Source organism: Ornithorhynchus anatinus, chromosome 19 (assembly GCF_004115215.2).
Source record: "Ornithorhynchus anatinus isolate Pmale09 chromosome 19, mOrnAna1.pri.v4, whole genome shotgun sequence".
NCBI classification, from domain to species: Eukaryota; Metazoa; Chordata; class Mammalia; order Monotremata; family Ornithorhynchidae; genus Ornithorhynchus; species Ornithorhynchus anatinus.
In genome coordinates, this window is record NC_041746.1 from 13,297,946 (window position 1) to 13,311,395 (window position 13,450).

At 44.6% G+C, this 13,450-nt stretch overlaps 1 protein-coding gene and 1 long non-coding RNA gene across 3 annotated transcripts in view; one reads left to right on the top strand and one right to left on the bottom strand.

Annotated features, from left to right (window-relative positions):
- The window catches only part of SYT14 (synaptotagmin 14), a 95,197-nt gene extending 90,218 nt beyond the window's left edge, over positions 1–4,979 (bottom strand). For both annotated transcript variants that reach the window (XM_029047508.2, XM_029047507.2), the window contains exon 1: positions 4,894–4,979. In XM_029047508.2, coding sequence (XP_028903341.1) covers positions 4,894–4,906 — 13 coding nt within the window. In that variant the 5' untranslated portion in view covers positions 4,907–4,979. The remainder of the gene's footprint in view (positions 1–4,893) is intronic.
- LOC103171273 overlaps positions 4,517–13,450 on the top strand; it is a 56,209-nt gene continuing 47,275 nt past the window's right edge. Inside the window, exons 1-2 of the long non-coding RNA XR_005661135.1 lie at positions 4,517–4,687; positions 7,071–7,125. This is a non-coding gene — a long non-coding RNA (uncharacterized LOC103171273). The remainder of the gene's footprint in view (positions 4,688–7,070; positions 7,126–13,450) is intronic.

Sequence of the window (13,450 nt, forward strand, 5' to 3'; positions counted from 1 at the left end):
GAAAGGTAGCAAGGAGCCAAGGATGACAGCAAGGAGAATGGTGAGGGGAGGGAGGATCAGAGAATGAAAAGAGGAAGGGGCAGAGTTCCCAAAGATGAAGGTAAGAAGAGGAAAAAACAGGGAAAAGGAAGTGGGGGAGTAGCAAGCAATGGAATCAGAGCACAGCTACAGTGAGTTAAGGAGGCAAACCTATATTTTAGGGGGTTTAATACCAATTATAAAAAGACTAATCAATTTAGATAGAGATCAAGTCAGATAAAAGACCCTAAATGCAAACTTTATTCATGTCTAATTTTTAAAAGAGGGAAAATTGAAATGTAGCATCCCTTATCAACAATGGAGACTACAAAGTGGAAAATGAATCCAAGAAAAAAATGAATCAAATATGCCATTCTAAAAATATACTGTTGTGCCTCCCAATGAAACATGATGTTACTGTCCATATATGGCTGAAGCTGAAAAAAGACTTCTTAATAACCAGCCACCCTTACCACACTGAACAAATTGCTTTCCATGAGCAATACTCTATATCACTGAGATTAAACAATACCACTGTGAATATAAGAATCCTAAACACTGCAATTCTACTGCTTTTTCAGGTTGTCCAATGAACTATAGAAGCAATCTCACATCAGACGGGTAAATCAATCTCAGAACTTATTTCAACTATCTTTGGCTATTCCCAAGCACCAACCGAGTTCTCTGTGCCAGACTGCCCATCTGCCAAAATTTGTTTCGAAAACCCAATTTTTATTATTCATCATCCTTGTAACTGCCAGGAGCTTCAGCCAAACAATTCCTTTTCAAGAATATTTTACTGTAATTTTCCCAAGGATTAAACATAGTTGGTTTAACAATTCATTCTAGATACAAGAGAGTTCATTTTTGGAATATCAGACTTTGCTACTCTTTTCTGGTGCCACCCTACTCTAAGTAGCTCAAACTAATGCAAATATTTTCCATAATAGAACTTTCCATTGATTAAACATACAATTTCCTTTCTAAATAAACTGCTCTATGCTCCTTGAAACTCCAGCTTTTACAATGCTGGCTTCTTTCACTGTCAAGCTGAAAACACTATGTTAGCCTTATAGATATTACATTTCATCAGGACTTCTCACCCCACCGTCTCAAATTGCTTTCACAAGATCCCTATTTAAATGAAAATGAAAAAAGCTTATTTGGATTATGAAACCACACTGCAACAAATATTTATCATAAAAATTAAGATTTAGTTTTGGCTCGTCATTTGAGTTTTAAATATAAACGCTCATATTCCTAATTTCACATAATTACATTCCTTAATCTTCTCATACAATGAAGTCATTCTTCCAAAATGGATATGTCTGTGAAAACATCAGTGAAAACGTCTCAATTATCACCAAGACTTTAAACCTCCAAACTCCATACTGAGTTTGGAAACCTGGATTCTCAAACTTGAAGACAAACAAGCAGTGAGGGAGGAAGGGTGGGATATAAGCGGCATATGATCATATTAAGTCCCTGGAGTCAGATATGGAGCTTGGTCTGACAGTGAAAAGGCATCAAACTTAATAACCAAGAAGAAGAAAAAGGGCAGATAAAAAAGAGAAACTGGAGATTTTAGAAATAAGTACAGTAATACAGGGGCTGAAGGCCATTTGTCGATTTCCAAAGTCTCTGACCCCCTTGTCCTATTATCTGCTGTTCATCTTCTGACCATTTCGTTACTCACTTGCAGGAGTGGGTGGATAGAGGAAAAGGGGGGAAAAAAATGAAATATTTACTTCTTGTTAGAGAAAGATCTGAAGAGATTGAAGAGTTTGGCTAAAATGATTTATTTGATTATATTCTTCAATTAACTGGGCATGTTACTGCGTTGTAATTACATGAACTAAAAGACAATATACAATTACAAAGTTTACCCTAAATGCTCTGTTACCAGTTTACATAAGAATGAGGTGGGTGTTGGAGGCCACCTTATTCTTCAACTAGCCTACCTCTAGGGTGAATGTCAACTTCTGCTGAAATGAAAAAAGTTTAAACAGAATATAAAAGGAGAGTATTTTCCAACTGGGTTTCTTTGTTGCCAAAACAAAACAGAGAGATAACTAGGTATTCTATTTTTATTCAGTTCACCATTTCATTCACAAAGGGTGCTGAAAGTACAGCGTCACTGGCTTGGACAAAAATTAATTGGTACATACAGCCTTTGGGGGTGGGTATTAAAAAAAAAAAGGAATCAGGTTTTTACCTCTTTCCCAAGGTGAAGAGGATAAAATCCCCTAAATCACCCTCCCCCAAGTGGCAATTGTGCCACGGTGAGGGGGGAGAAGTGGGGGTGAGACATTGCTTAGTGGCAAGTGCCCGAACTTAGGAGTCAGAGGTCGTGAGTTCTAATCCCCACTCTGCCACTTGTCAGCTGTGTGACTCTGGGCAAGTCACTTCACTTCTCTGGGCCTCAGTTACCTCACCTGTAAAATGGGGATTAAGACTATTAGCCCCATGTGGGACAACCTGATTATCTCGTATCTACTCCAGCGCTTAGAACAGTGCTAGGCACTTTCATTCATTCAATCGTATTTATTGAGTGCTTACTATGTGCAGAGCTCTGTACTAAGCGCTTGGAATGTACAGTTCAGCAATTGATACAGACAATCCCTGCCCAACCACGGGCTTACAGTCTAAAAGGGGGAGACAGACAACAAAACAAAACAAGTAGTCGGGCGTCAATATCATCAAGAAAAACAGAATTATAGATGAGAAGCAGCGAGTCAGAGGTCCTGGGTTCTAATCCCAGCTCCGCCACGTCTCAGCTGTGTGACTTTAGGCAAGTCACTTCGCTTCTCTTTGCCTCAGTTACCTCATCTGTAAAATGGGGATTCAGATTGTGAGCCCCACCTGGGACAACCTGACTACCTTGTATCTTCCCCAGGGCTTAGAACAGTGTTTGGCACATAGTAATAATAATAATAATGTTGGCATTTAAGCGCTTACTATGTGTAGTAGGTGACTAACAAATATCATTATTATTCTATATACATATCATTCATAAAATAGAGTAATAAATTATTCAAATATGCACGGAGCGCTGTGGGGAAGGGAAGGGGAAAGAGCAGAAGGAGGGAGCAGGCACACAGTAAGTGCTTCACAAATACCATTATTATTCTACATACACATTTTAAATAAAATAGAGTAATAAATAATATATGCAAATATGCACAAGCGCTAAGGGGAGGGGAAAGGGGAAGAAGAGGGGGAGGGAGTAGGCACATAGTAAGCACTTCACAAATACCATTATTACTCTTCCATGTACACATCATTAATAAAATAGAGTAACAAATAATGTATAGATATGCACAAGTGCTGTGGGGAGGGGAAGGGGGAAGAGCAGAGGGAGGGAGTAGGCACAGAGTAAGCGCTTCACAAATACCATTATTATTATTCTATGTACTCATCATTAATAAAATAGAGTAATACATACAAATGTGCACAAGCGCTGTGGGGAGCGGAAGGTAGAAGAGCAGAGGGAGGGAGTAGGCACATAGTAAACACTTCACAAATACCATTATTATATCTACACATCATTAATAAAATAGAGTAATAAATAACATATACAAATGTGCACAAGCGCTGTGGGGAGGGGAAGGGGGAAGAGCAGAGGGAGTAGGCACATAGTAAGCTCTTCACGAATACCATTATATTCTATGTACACATCATTAATAAAAGAGTAATAAATAATGTACAGATATGCACAAGCGCTGTGGGGAGGGGAAGGGGGAAGAGCAGAGGGAGGGAGTGGGCACAGAGTAAGCGCTTCACAAATACCATTATTATTATTCTATGTACACATCATTAATAAGAGAGAGTAATAAATAACATAAACAAATGTGCACAAGCGCTGTGGGGAGGGGAAGGGGGAAGAGCAGAGGGAGTAGGCACATAGCCCTTCACGAATACCGTTATTATTATTCTATGTACACATCATTAATAAAAGAGAGTAATAAATAATGTACAGATGTGCACACAGGGGAAGGGGGAAGAGCAGAGGGAGTAGGCACATAGCCCTTCACGAATAACGTTATTATTATTCTATGTACACATCATTAATAAAAGAGAGTAATAAATAATGTACAGATGTGCACACAGGGGAAGGGAGAAGAGCAGAGAGAGTAGGCACATAGCCCTTCACGAATACCGTTATTATTATTCTATGTACACATCATTAATAAAAGAGAGTAATAAATAATGTACAGATGTGCACACAGGGGAAGGGGGAAGAGCAGAGAGAGTAGGCACATAGCCCTTCACGAATACCGTTATTATTATTCTATGTACACATCATTAATAAAAGAGAGTAATAAATAATGTACAGATGTGCACACAGGGGAAGGGGGAAGAGCAGAGGGAGTAGGCACATAGTAAGCCCTTCACGAATACCATGATGATGATGATGATTAGAGTCCTGTGGGGGGGGGAGGGGGTGTTGTCCCGGAAGTGGAGGTGGAGAGGAAGACCCCCCTGTGGGGGAACGGGGGAGGGGCTTCTCCCCGAGGTCCTGAGGTAGCCCGCTCGCCGGGCTGGGCCGCCTGCTGGCCCCGGGCTCTCCCCTGCGGCAAGCCAGACCCCGGCCACCCCGCAACGACAAGAGGGAGGAGGCGGGGGCCGTTTCCCACCCCTTCGGCCGCTCCCAGCCCGCCCAAGGACCGTAAGGAAGGCCGGGGTCGCTGAGGGGATGCGGCGGGGACGAAGGGCTCCCCCTCCGCCGGGGCGGGGGATGCAGCGCTTAGTCCAGTGCTCTGCACATAGTAAGCGCTCCATAAATACTACTGAATGAATGAATGCAGGCCCTCCCGGCCAGACCGACGCTCCCCTCCCCGCTGCCGGTCCTTATCGGCGGCGGCCTCTACTTACCCTCGATCGCCATGATGTGCTCGCCATGGACCGCACCACCTGGATGGGGGGGGGAGGCGACGGAGCCCGAGATTTGCGGGAATCAGCGACCAAAAGCCACGCGGGGGGGGGGGGACTAAAAGTGGAATCTTCCAACGGCACCCGGCGGCACGTGACCGCCCCTTTCCCGCCCCCGTCCCCACCCTAGCACGCGCCGAGGTTCGAAACAGGTGGACGGGGCTGAGGGGGGCGCGCGAGGCCGTCGCCAGTGAGCATGCGCGGAGCCGCTCCGGCCTCCCCCCCCCCCCCGCCCCGCCTGTCAGTCAGTCCTTACTCGGCTGGAGGCCGCAGATAATAATAATGTTGGCATTTGTTAAGCGCTTACTACGTGCAAAGCACTGTTCTAAGCGTTGGGGAGGATACAAGGTGATCAGGCCATCCCACGTGGGGCTCCCTGTCTTAATTCCCCATTTTGCAGTTGAGGTCACTGAGGCCCAGAGAAGTGAAGTGACTTGCCCAAAGTCACACAGCTGGCAATCGGCAGAGCCGGGATTTGTTCTAAGCGTTGGGGAGGATACAAGGTGATCAGGCCATCCCACGTGGGGCTCCCTGTCTTAATCCCCCATTTTGCAGTTGAGGTCACTGAGGCCCAGAGAAGTGAAGTGACTTGCCCAAAGTCACACAGCTGGCAATCGGCAGAGCCGGGATTTGTTCTAAGCGTTGGGGAGGATACAAGGTGATCAGGCCATCCCACGTGGGGCTCCCTGTCTTAATCCCCCATTTTGCAGTTGAGGTCACTGAGGCCCAGAGAAGTGAAGTGACTTGCCCAAAGTCACACAGCTGACAATCGGCAGAGCCGGGATTTGTTCTAAGCGTTGGGGAGGATACAAGGTGATCAGGCCATCCCACGTGGGGCTCCCTGTCTTAATCCCCCATTTTGCAGTTGAGGTCACTGAGGCCCAGAGAAGTGAAGTGACTTGCCCAAAGTCACACAGCTGACAATCGGCAGAGCCGGGATTTGTTCTAAGCGTTGGGGAGGATACAAGGTGATCAGGCCATCCCACGTGGGGCTCCCTGTCTTAATCCCCCATTTTGCAGTTGAGGTCACTGAGGCCCAGAGAAGTGAAGTGACTTGCCCAAAGTCACACAGCTGACAATCGGCAGAGCCGGGATTTGAACCAACGATCTCTGACTCCCCAGCCCGTGCTCTTTCCACTGAGCCACGCTGCTTCTCTTAATGGAGGGGCACGTGGGGGAGGACTCCCTCCATCCTCCCTGCCTTCGAAAAGAAATGAATAAATTTTGGTATTTGTTAAGAGCCCGGCCTTGGGACTCCGAGGTCGTGGGTTCTAATCCCACTGTGGGACTTTGGGCAAATCGCTTCACTTCCCGATGCCTCCGTTCCCTCCTCTGCAAAATGGGGATGAAGACCGTGAGCCTCATGTGGGACAATGTGATCACCTTGTATAATAATAATAATGGTAGTATTTGTTAAGTGCTTACTATGTGCAAAGCACTGTTCTAAGCACTGGGGGTCATCAGGTGGTCCCACTTGGGGCTCACAGTTTTAATCCCCATTTTACAGATGAGGGAACTGAGGCACAGAGAAGTTAAGTGACTTGTCCAAAGTCACACAACTGGCAATCGGTGGAGCTGGGATTAGAACCCATGACCTTTGACTCCCAAGCCCGGGCTCTTTCCACTGAGCCACGCTCCTTTTATCTACCCCAGTGCTTAGAAGAGTGCTCGGCACATAGTATGCACTTAACAAATACCAACGTTATGTTTAGTCTGTGAACCTGTCACCAGGCAGGGATGGTCTCTATATGTTGCCGAATTGTATATCCCAAGCACTTAGTACAGTGCTCTGCACAGAGTAAGTGCTCAATAAATGCTATTGAATGAATTATTATTATTATTATTTGGGTGATTTTCTGTTTCCTTTTTTTTGCCTCCCCTCAGTCATCCTGGTTAGTCACCTTAGATTTTCATCCTGGCCGCAGAAACCCTCTTCTGTCGTGACGGAAATGCCGAGGGGAGGCAGGAGAGGCCTTGAGCTCCCACTCGGGCTTGCCTCAGTGGCCATCAGACTCTGTTCCCTTCTCCCTGCTCCCCTCCCCTAGACACTCTGGCAACGGGTCCCGCTGAAGTTCACAGGTCATACATGTTGACAGATTTTTTTTTGTCTCCTCCTCCAGAAATAGCAGGACACGAAAGGGCTCCAGATGCTGAAGTTGAGAGCGACAGAAGAAGGTAGGAGAGTTGTTCTTTGGTTGTGTGTATGTATAATAATAATAATGTTGGTATTTGTTAAGCGCTTACTATGTGCCAAGCACTGTTCTAAGCGCTGAGGTAGATACAAGGTAATCAGGTTGTCCCTGTGGGGCTCACAGTCTTAATCCCCGTTTTCCTGATGAGGGAACTGAGGCACAGAGGGGTTAAGTGACTTCATTCATTCATCCAATAGTATTTATTGAGCGCTTACTCTGTGCAGAGCACTGTACTAACCACTTGGAATGTTCAATTCAGCAACAGAGACAATCCCTGCCCAAAAATGGGCTCACAGTCTTGCCTAAGGTCACACAGCAGACAAGTGGCAGAGCCGGATTAGAGCCCACATCCTCTGATTCCCAAGCCCAGGCTCTTTCCACTAAGCCACAGTGCTTCACGGGTAAATGGTTAGCCATCGGAGATTTTTATACAGTGGAAAGAGTGCTGAACCGTATTTCAGAAGGATAATCTAGGCAGCAGTGGAAAGACTGAAGAGGGAAGAGGCTGGGGAACCAGTGAGGAGGTTGATACAATATTCTCAATCAATGGTATTTATTGAGTGCTTATTGTGTGCAGAGTACTGTTCTAAGCCCTTGGGAGGGTACAGTACAACAGAGTTAGTAGATACGTACCCCACCTATAAGGGGCTTATGGTCTAGATGAGGAGTGGATAACAAGAGCTGTTATGTAAGGTGGGGTGAGTTGGCGACAGCCACAGGGACCCCGATTTTCTCTGGGGTACATGGTGGGGCTAATAGTGTCCAACTTCTACTCCTTTCCAATGAGACAGCCAAGTGGAGCTATCCTGGAGGCAAGAGGACACATAAGATTGTAAGGTGGGTGAGAGGTCGATGTGACAGAGGTAAATTTGGGAGTCAGCCAAGCTCACCTCCTCCAAGAGGCCTTCCCAGACTGAGCTTCCCCTTTTCCCTCTGCTCCCTCTGCTCCATCTCTGCTCCCCCTCCACCCTCTGCTCCCTCTCCCTTCCCTCCGTCACCTCCCCTCAGTTGAGCCTCTTTCCCTCTGCTCCTTCCCCCTCTCTTCCCCTCCCCTCAGCACTGTGCTCATTTGTATATATTTTTATTACCCTATTTATTTTGTTAATGAGGTGTACATCCCCTTGATTCTATTTATCGTGATTATGTTGTCTTGTTTTTGTCCATCTAGCTCCCCAGATTAGACTGTAAACCCGTCATTGGGCAGGGATTGTCTCTATCTGTTGCCGAATTATACATTCCAAGAGCTTAGTACAGTGCTCTGCAACTAGTAAGCACTCAATAAATACTATTGAATGAATAGAGGTCACAGCTGATGCCAAGGTCCTGAGAGCCTAAGCTCCCCACTCACTTATTTCCCCACTCATCAGTGCCCACTTTCCCTCCTTTCTTTCGTGGCTCATCCCCCACTCCCATTTGCCCTCCTCTCGTAACCTAATTCCATGGTTTCTTTCCAATCTGCCATCTCCTTCTCTCTAGACAGTAAACTCGTTATGGGCAGAGATTGTTTCTATTGCTGTATTGTACATTCCAAACGCTCGTACAGTGTTCTGTACAAAGTAAGTAGTCAATAAATACAATCGAATGACTGAATGAAAGTCCACAATTAACAGTAATAATAATAGTAGTAGTGATAATTAAACGCTTACTATGTGGCAAGCACTGTACTAAGCACTGAGGTAGATAAGATAATACAAGATGATCAGGTCAGTCACAATGTCTGTCCTTCAGAGGGGTCACATTCTAAGTAGGAGGAACATGTAGGTATTGCAACTGAGACTCAGAGAAGTTACCATCATATGGCAGGCAAATAGCGGAGTTGGGCTTAGAACCTAGGTCTTCTGATTCCCAGACCCGTGTTCTTTCCACTAGGGCACCCAGGTTTTTTTCATCTTCTGTTCTTCAAACACTCAGTGCTATTTAAGTGCTCACTGTGTGCAGAGCACTGTACTGAGCGTTTGGGAGAGTACAATATAATAATGTTGGTATTTGTTAAGCGCTTACTATGCGCAGAGCACTGTTCTAAGCACTGGGGTAGATATAGGGTAATCGGGTTGTCCCACGTGAGGCTCACAGTTAATCCCCATTTTACAGATGAGGGAACTGAGGCCCAGAGAAGTTAAGTGACTTGCCCACAGTCACACAGCTGACAAGTGGCAGAGCTGGGAGTCGAACCCATGACCTCTTACTCCGAAGCCCAGGCTCTTTCCACTGCGCCATGCTGCTTCCCCAGAGAGTTGATATGCATGTTCTCCGATTCCTGGAACCTCTTTGTTTCCCTTATTTTCTTTTCTCCTTTTCTCTTCTGTTTCTGGAGCTCTGGTAACTATTAGTTATCCAGCGGCTGCTGCTGCGACTCAAGGTCTGCCATTTTTGTACTCACACTGAGTTTTGGAAGAGCTTATTTATAAGTATGAGGAGGAGGCAGGGGAGCAAGTAGGAAAGGGTGCAGAGTTTGCACCCACTCCTTCCCCAGAGTTAAGCCTGCACTGTTCTACACCAGTTCCTGGATCTGATCTAGCAGGATCTTGCCTCTTTCTACTATCTTTCCTGTTTCCTCCCCAAAATGGTGCTGGTCTGCCTCACCTCACGGCACACCGTTCCATGCTCCTACCCCCTCATCTCTATCTCTGCCTTAAAAACCACCATCAGGATGGAGGTGACAGGATGGGGCCTGGACGGGGGAGAATTTGGTTGTGCAGCAGGTAATAAGCTACTGGTCAGATTAGTGATCAAGGGAAAAGTAATCAATCAATTGTATTTACCTAGGGCCTACTGTATGTAGAGGACCTGGGGAGTATAATAGAAGAAATAGACACAGCCCCTGCCCTCAAGGAATATAGAATCTAACAGGGAAAAGGAGCAAGTTCTTCCCCATCTCCCAGGACAGTTGAAGTCTTGCCAGGGAATAAAAGTATGCAGCACAACGATATGCTAAGCCTCTTGAGAACATTATGTGTTTTACTCTCCCAAGCACTTAGTACAGTGGTCTGCATACAGTAAGTACTTAATGAATACCATTGATTGGTTATGGCACAGAGGGGTAACAGAAGACCAAAGCTGAGTTATAATGATACAGGGCCCTGAACACATTAGGTGGTTTAAAGCACCCCTTTCATTCAGTCGTATTTATTGAGCGCTTCCTGTGTACAGAGCACTGTACTAAATGTTTGGAATGTACAATTCGGCAACAGAGAGAGACAATCAGCTCACCCCCTCTTACCTTGCCTCACTGATTCCCTACTACAATCCAACTCACATACTTCACTCCTCTTCACGCCATCCTACTCACTCTAAGTCAATCTCACCTGTCTCATCTCAATTTTGCAATCTGAGTGCAAGAAGCAGTTCACTTCAGCCTTCTGAGAGACCTGTGACACAGTATGACTCTTTGTAGACTGACTGAAAGACAACAGGATGGCAGCTTCCCCAAACCATAGGCTAGTTGATGTCAGGATTATCAACCAAAATTTGCCTAGCAGGCCACAGCTGCAAGGTTTTTTTCACAACTGAACAAGAGTTATTTTGTTCTATATAGTATTGGACAGCGTGACAAAACTTTTCTTCAAAGTTGGATTCTCACAAAGAAGTCAGTAGGTGATGGTGGTATAATACCTTTCATCCAGGGATCATAAAATCCACCATAAACTATTCAGACTTGACAAAAAAAGGGCACCCGTCACCGAAATGTTACCACTTATAGGAAAGAAAGGAAGCAAGAGTTTATAGGCAACCCAAAGGAATGCATATTTGTTAGAAATCAGGACAAAAATTCTTAAAATGTCAAACTGAATAAAAACTCAAGTGCTTTGTACAGTGCTCAGCACATAGTAAGTGCTCAAAAAAAACCACTGATGGGCTGATGGTTCTGAATACCAACTCTACTGAACTAAAGCAGTCAAACCTCCTTAGATCTTATAGTTAGTTGTCAATTGCTCAGTGCATCCCACTGTGGACAATAAAGTCATTAGACATTTTTATTTCCTCTCCCACCAGAACCCTGGCTTGAAATGCAAAATTCCAATTGCGGCAAAATGTTTTCATTCCAAAGAGATTGGTAAAAGCCCACCCTACTTACCAAAGGGGTTCAAGACCTCCCTAGCGGGCTGATTGATGGTTAGAAGGAGGAGGACTACTCTCCCCTCCTTCCACCCAGTTGCAGGGCCATTTTGTGGGGATCCTCCTGCCTGTATATTATTGTACTCCAAAGTAAACGTGGCCTCAGTGTGCCAGCTAGGAACTATTCTGAAAGGGGCTTGCAGTTAGGAAGCACCACTTCAAAGGAGTAGGTAGTCTCCTGCCTGAAGAGCCGGCACTGTAAAAGTGTCCGGCCCTATACTCGGATGTGGTCCTGGCTTGAGGTAAGTTCCAAGGGAATGTAGTTCCTTTCCAGTCTGTGCTTATCAGACCACACATTTTATAACCTTCTGTAAGCAAAGGCTAGAATAAAGTAAAATGCAACTGATAGGCCAGACCCTGTCCAAAACATCAGAGCCAAATGTGGGGAAGAATAGGAATAAGTTCCAGGAAGAGATAAATTACACCAGGAAAAAGGAATACAGTATTTAGGTTGTCAGTTATTTCTGGGGGATGTCCTGGTAGTTTTAATAAAGTTTTATGGAAGGGGTGAATCTCAAGGAAAGCGTAGAAAAATAGAAAGGGGGTAGAGATAACCAGATGGGGAGTAGGAGGTTGTTTCAGGCATATGAAATTATCCTGAAACATTCGTTTGCATCTACCAAGATCCTGGAAAATATTCTCTGCTTGCCTAGAGCTTTATTTCATTGGACACATAACTCCAAACACTAACAGAATTACTCATTTGCTTCACAAGTTCCTCTGTTTCAGGGGCATTACATGCCTGGAGTTTGATGACATTATTACTTGCTATACCGTCGTGTCGTGAAGATCATGCTAACTACTGGTCCGAGAAGCATCAGTCAAAAATATCTATCCCAATTTACTTTTGGCAAATCATGTTGTTACATAAATTTCTACAACACAGAACTGGCATTTTTCAGGTCTGATGCGCATACATGGTTTGCTGAATTCCTTCCAAAGAGGAAAAGACTAAAAGATCCTTATGTGCTTGTTTTGCTGGCCATGGCTGGTGGAGAGAATCCTTTCCAAGGACTTTACCACTTGATCCATGAATGGTGCCATATTTTAAGGCAGTATTTACTAGTCCATCTGAGTTATCCTTTCAACCTCAAGAACGTTGACACTGACCACACCCTAGGTTGTTTGCATTAATGGAAAACACAAATCATGGTAAAGGCAGAGTGGTGACTTTGTCCATGAATAAGGTATGGATGCAGTAGGAGAAAAGGCTGCTAAATGAGAGGAAAGGATTTAAAAATATGTGATACGGATCTGATGAGGTAAGGCTGATAGAGAAAAGGCCAAAAACACCTGGTGGTCAAAGATGCCTGCTTGGTGAGAGTTCAGGGAATGACATCGAATGGGACTTAAGGGATAACAGGATGATCTTTTTACTGTTGTAATCTCCCTCAAAACAAGAGTGGTAACAGAATTTTTTGTTTCTCCATTTTCAGTACAAATGTGAATTATTGAAGGTGTGGGTGGCTCATTTCTGCTGAGAGCAAAACAAGAACAGATGAATTTAAATTACAGCATGGGGTTAGATACTAACACATTGTAGGTGAACAGTACTTATTAAAAACAATAAAGGAAAACTTCCAGGCAGCCGGGGCTGTTAGACATTGGAAAGAGCAGAAGGAAGATGTTTTATGTGGGACTGGGAGGCAGGACACTTGGATTTTTTTTTAGTCCAGACTCTGCCACTGACCTACTGTGTCACCAGGGACAAGTAAGTTAACTTCTCTAATCCTCAGGTTCCTCAATGGTAAAATGGGGATTCAGTCATGGTAATTATTGAGAAACTGACAATATTATGAAAATTACTTTGGTCTCCTGTTCATTTTAAAGCTCTGGTAGTCTTGTGACTGTTTTGTTTAGGAGAGATAAGAAAGGTTATTTGAGCTACATGAAGTCTGGCATTAAGAAGCTTGCTTATCTGGACTAATTAGGTCTCAGTGTCAATTAGGAGTGTGGATCTGTTTGGGTCCTGCAGCCTCAATTAAACATGAATGATGATTGATTAACTTTTTAGGTTTCAAGTGGTATTCTCTAAACAGGCAGTCCAAAGGGCTCATTTATTGGTTCAAAATATGAAATAGTGAGGGGACCCAATTGATTTGCCTAATGTTTTCATCTCAATTGCATATCATTTCTGAGTGCCCAACTAGATGATTCAGGCCATCTTGGTGATTTGGGCCTGGGAGTTAGGT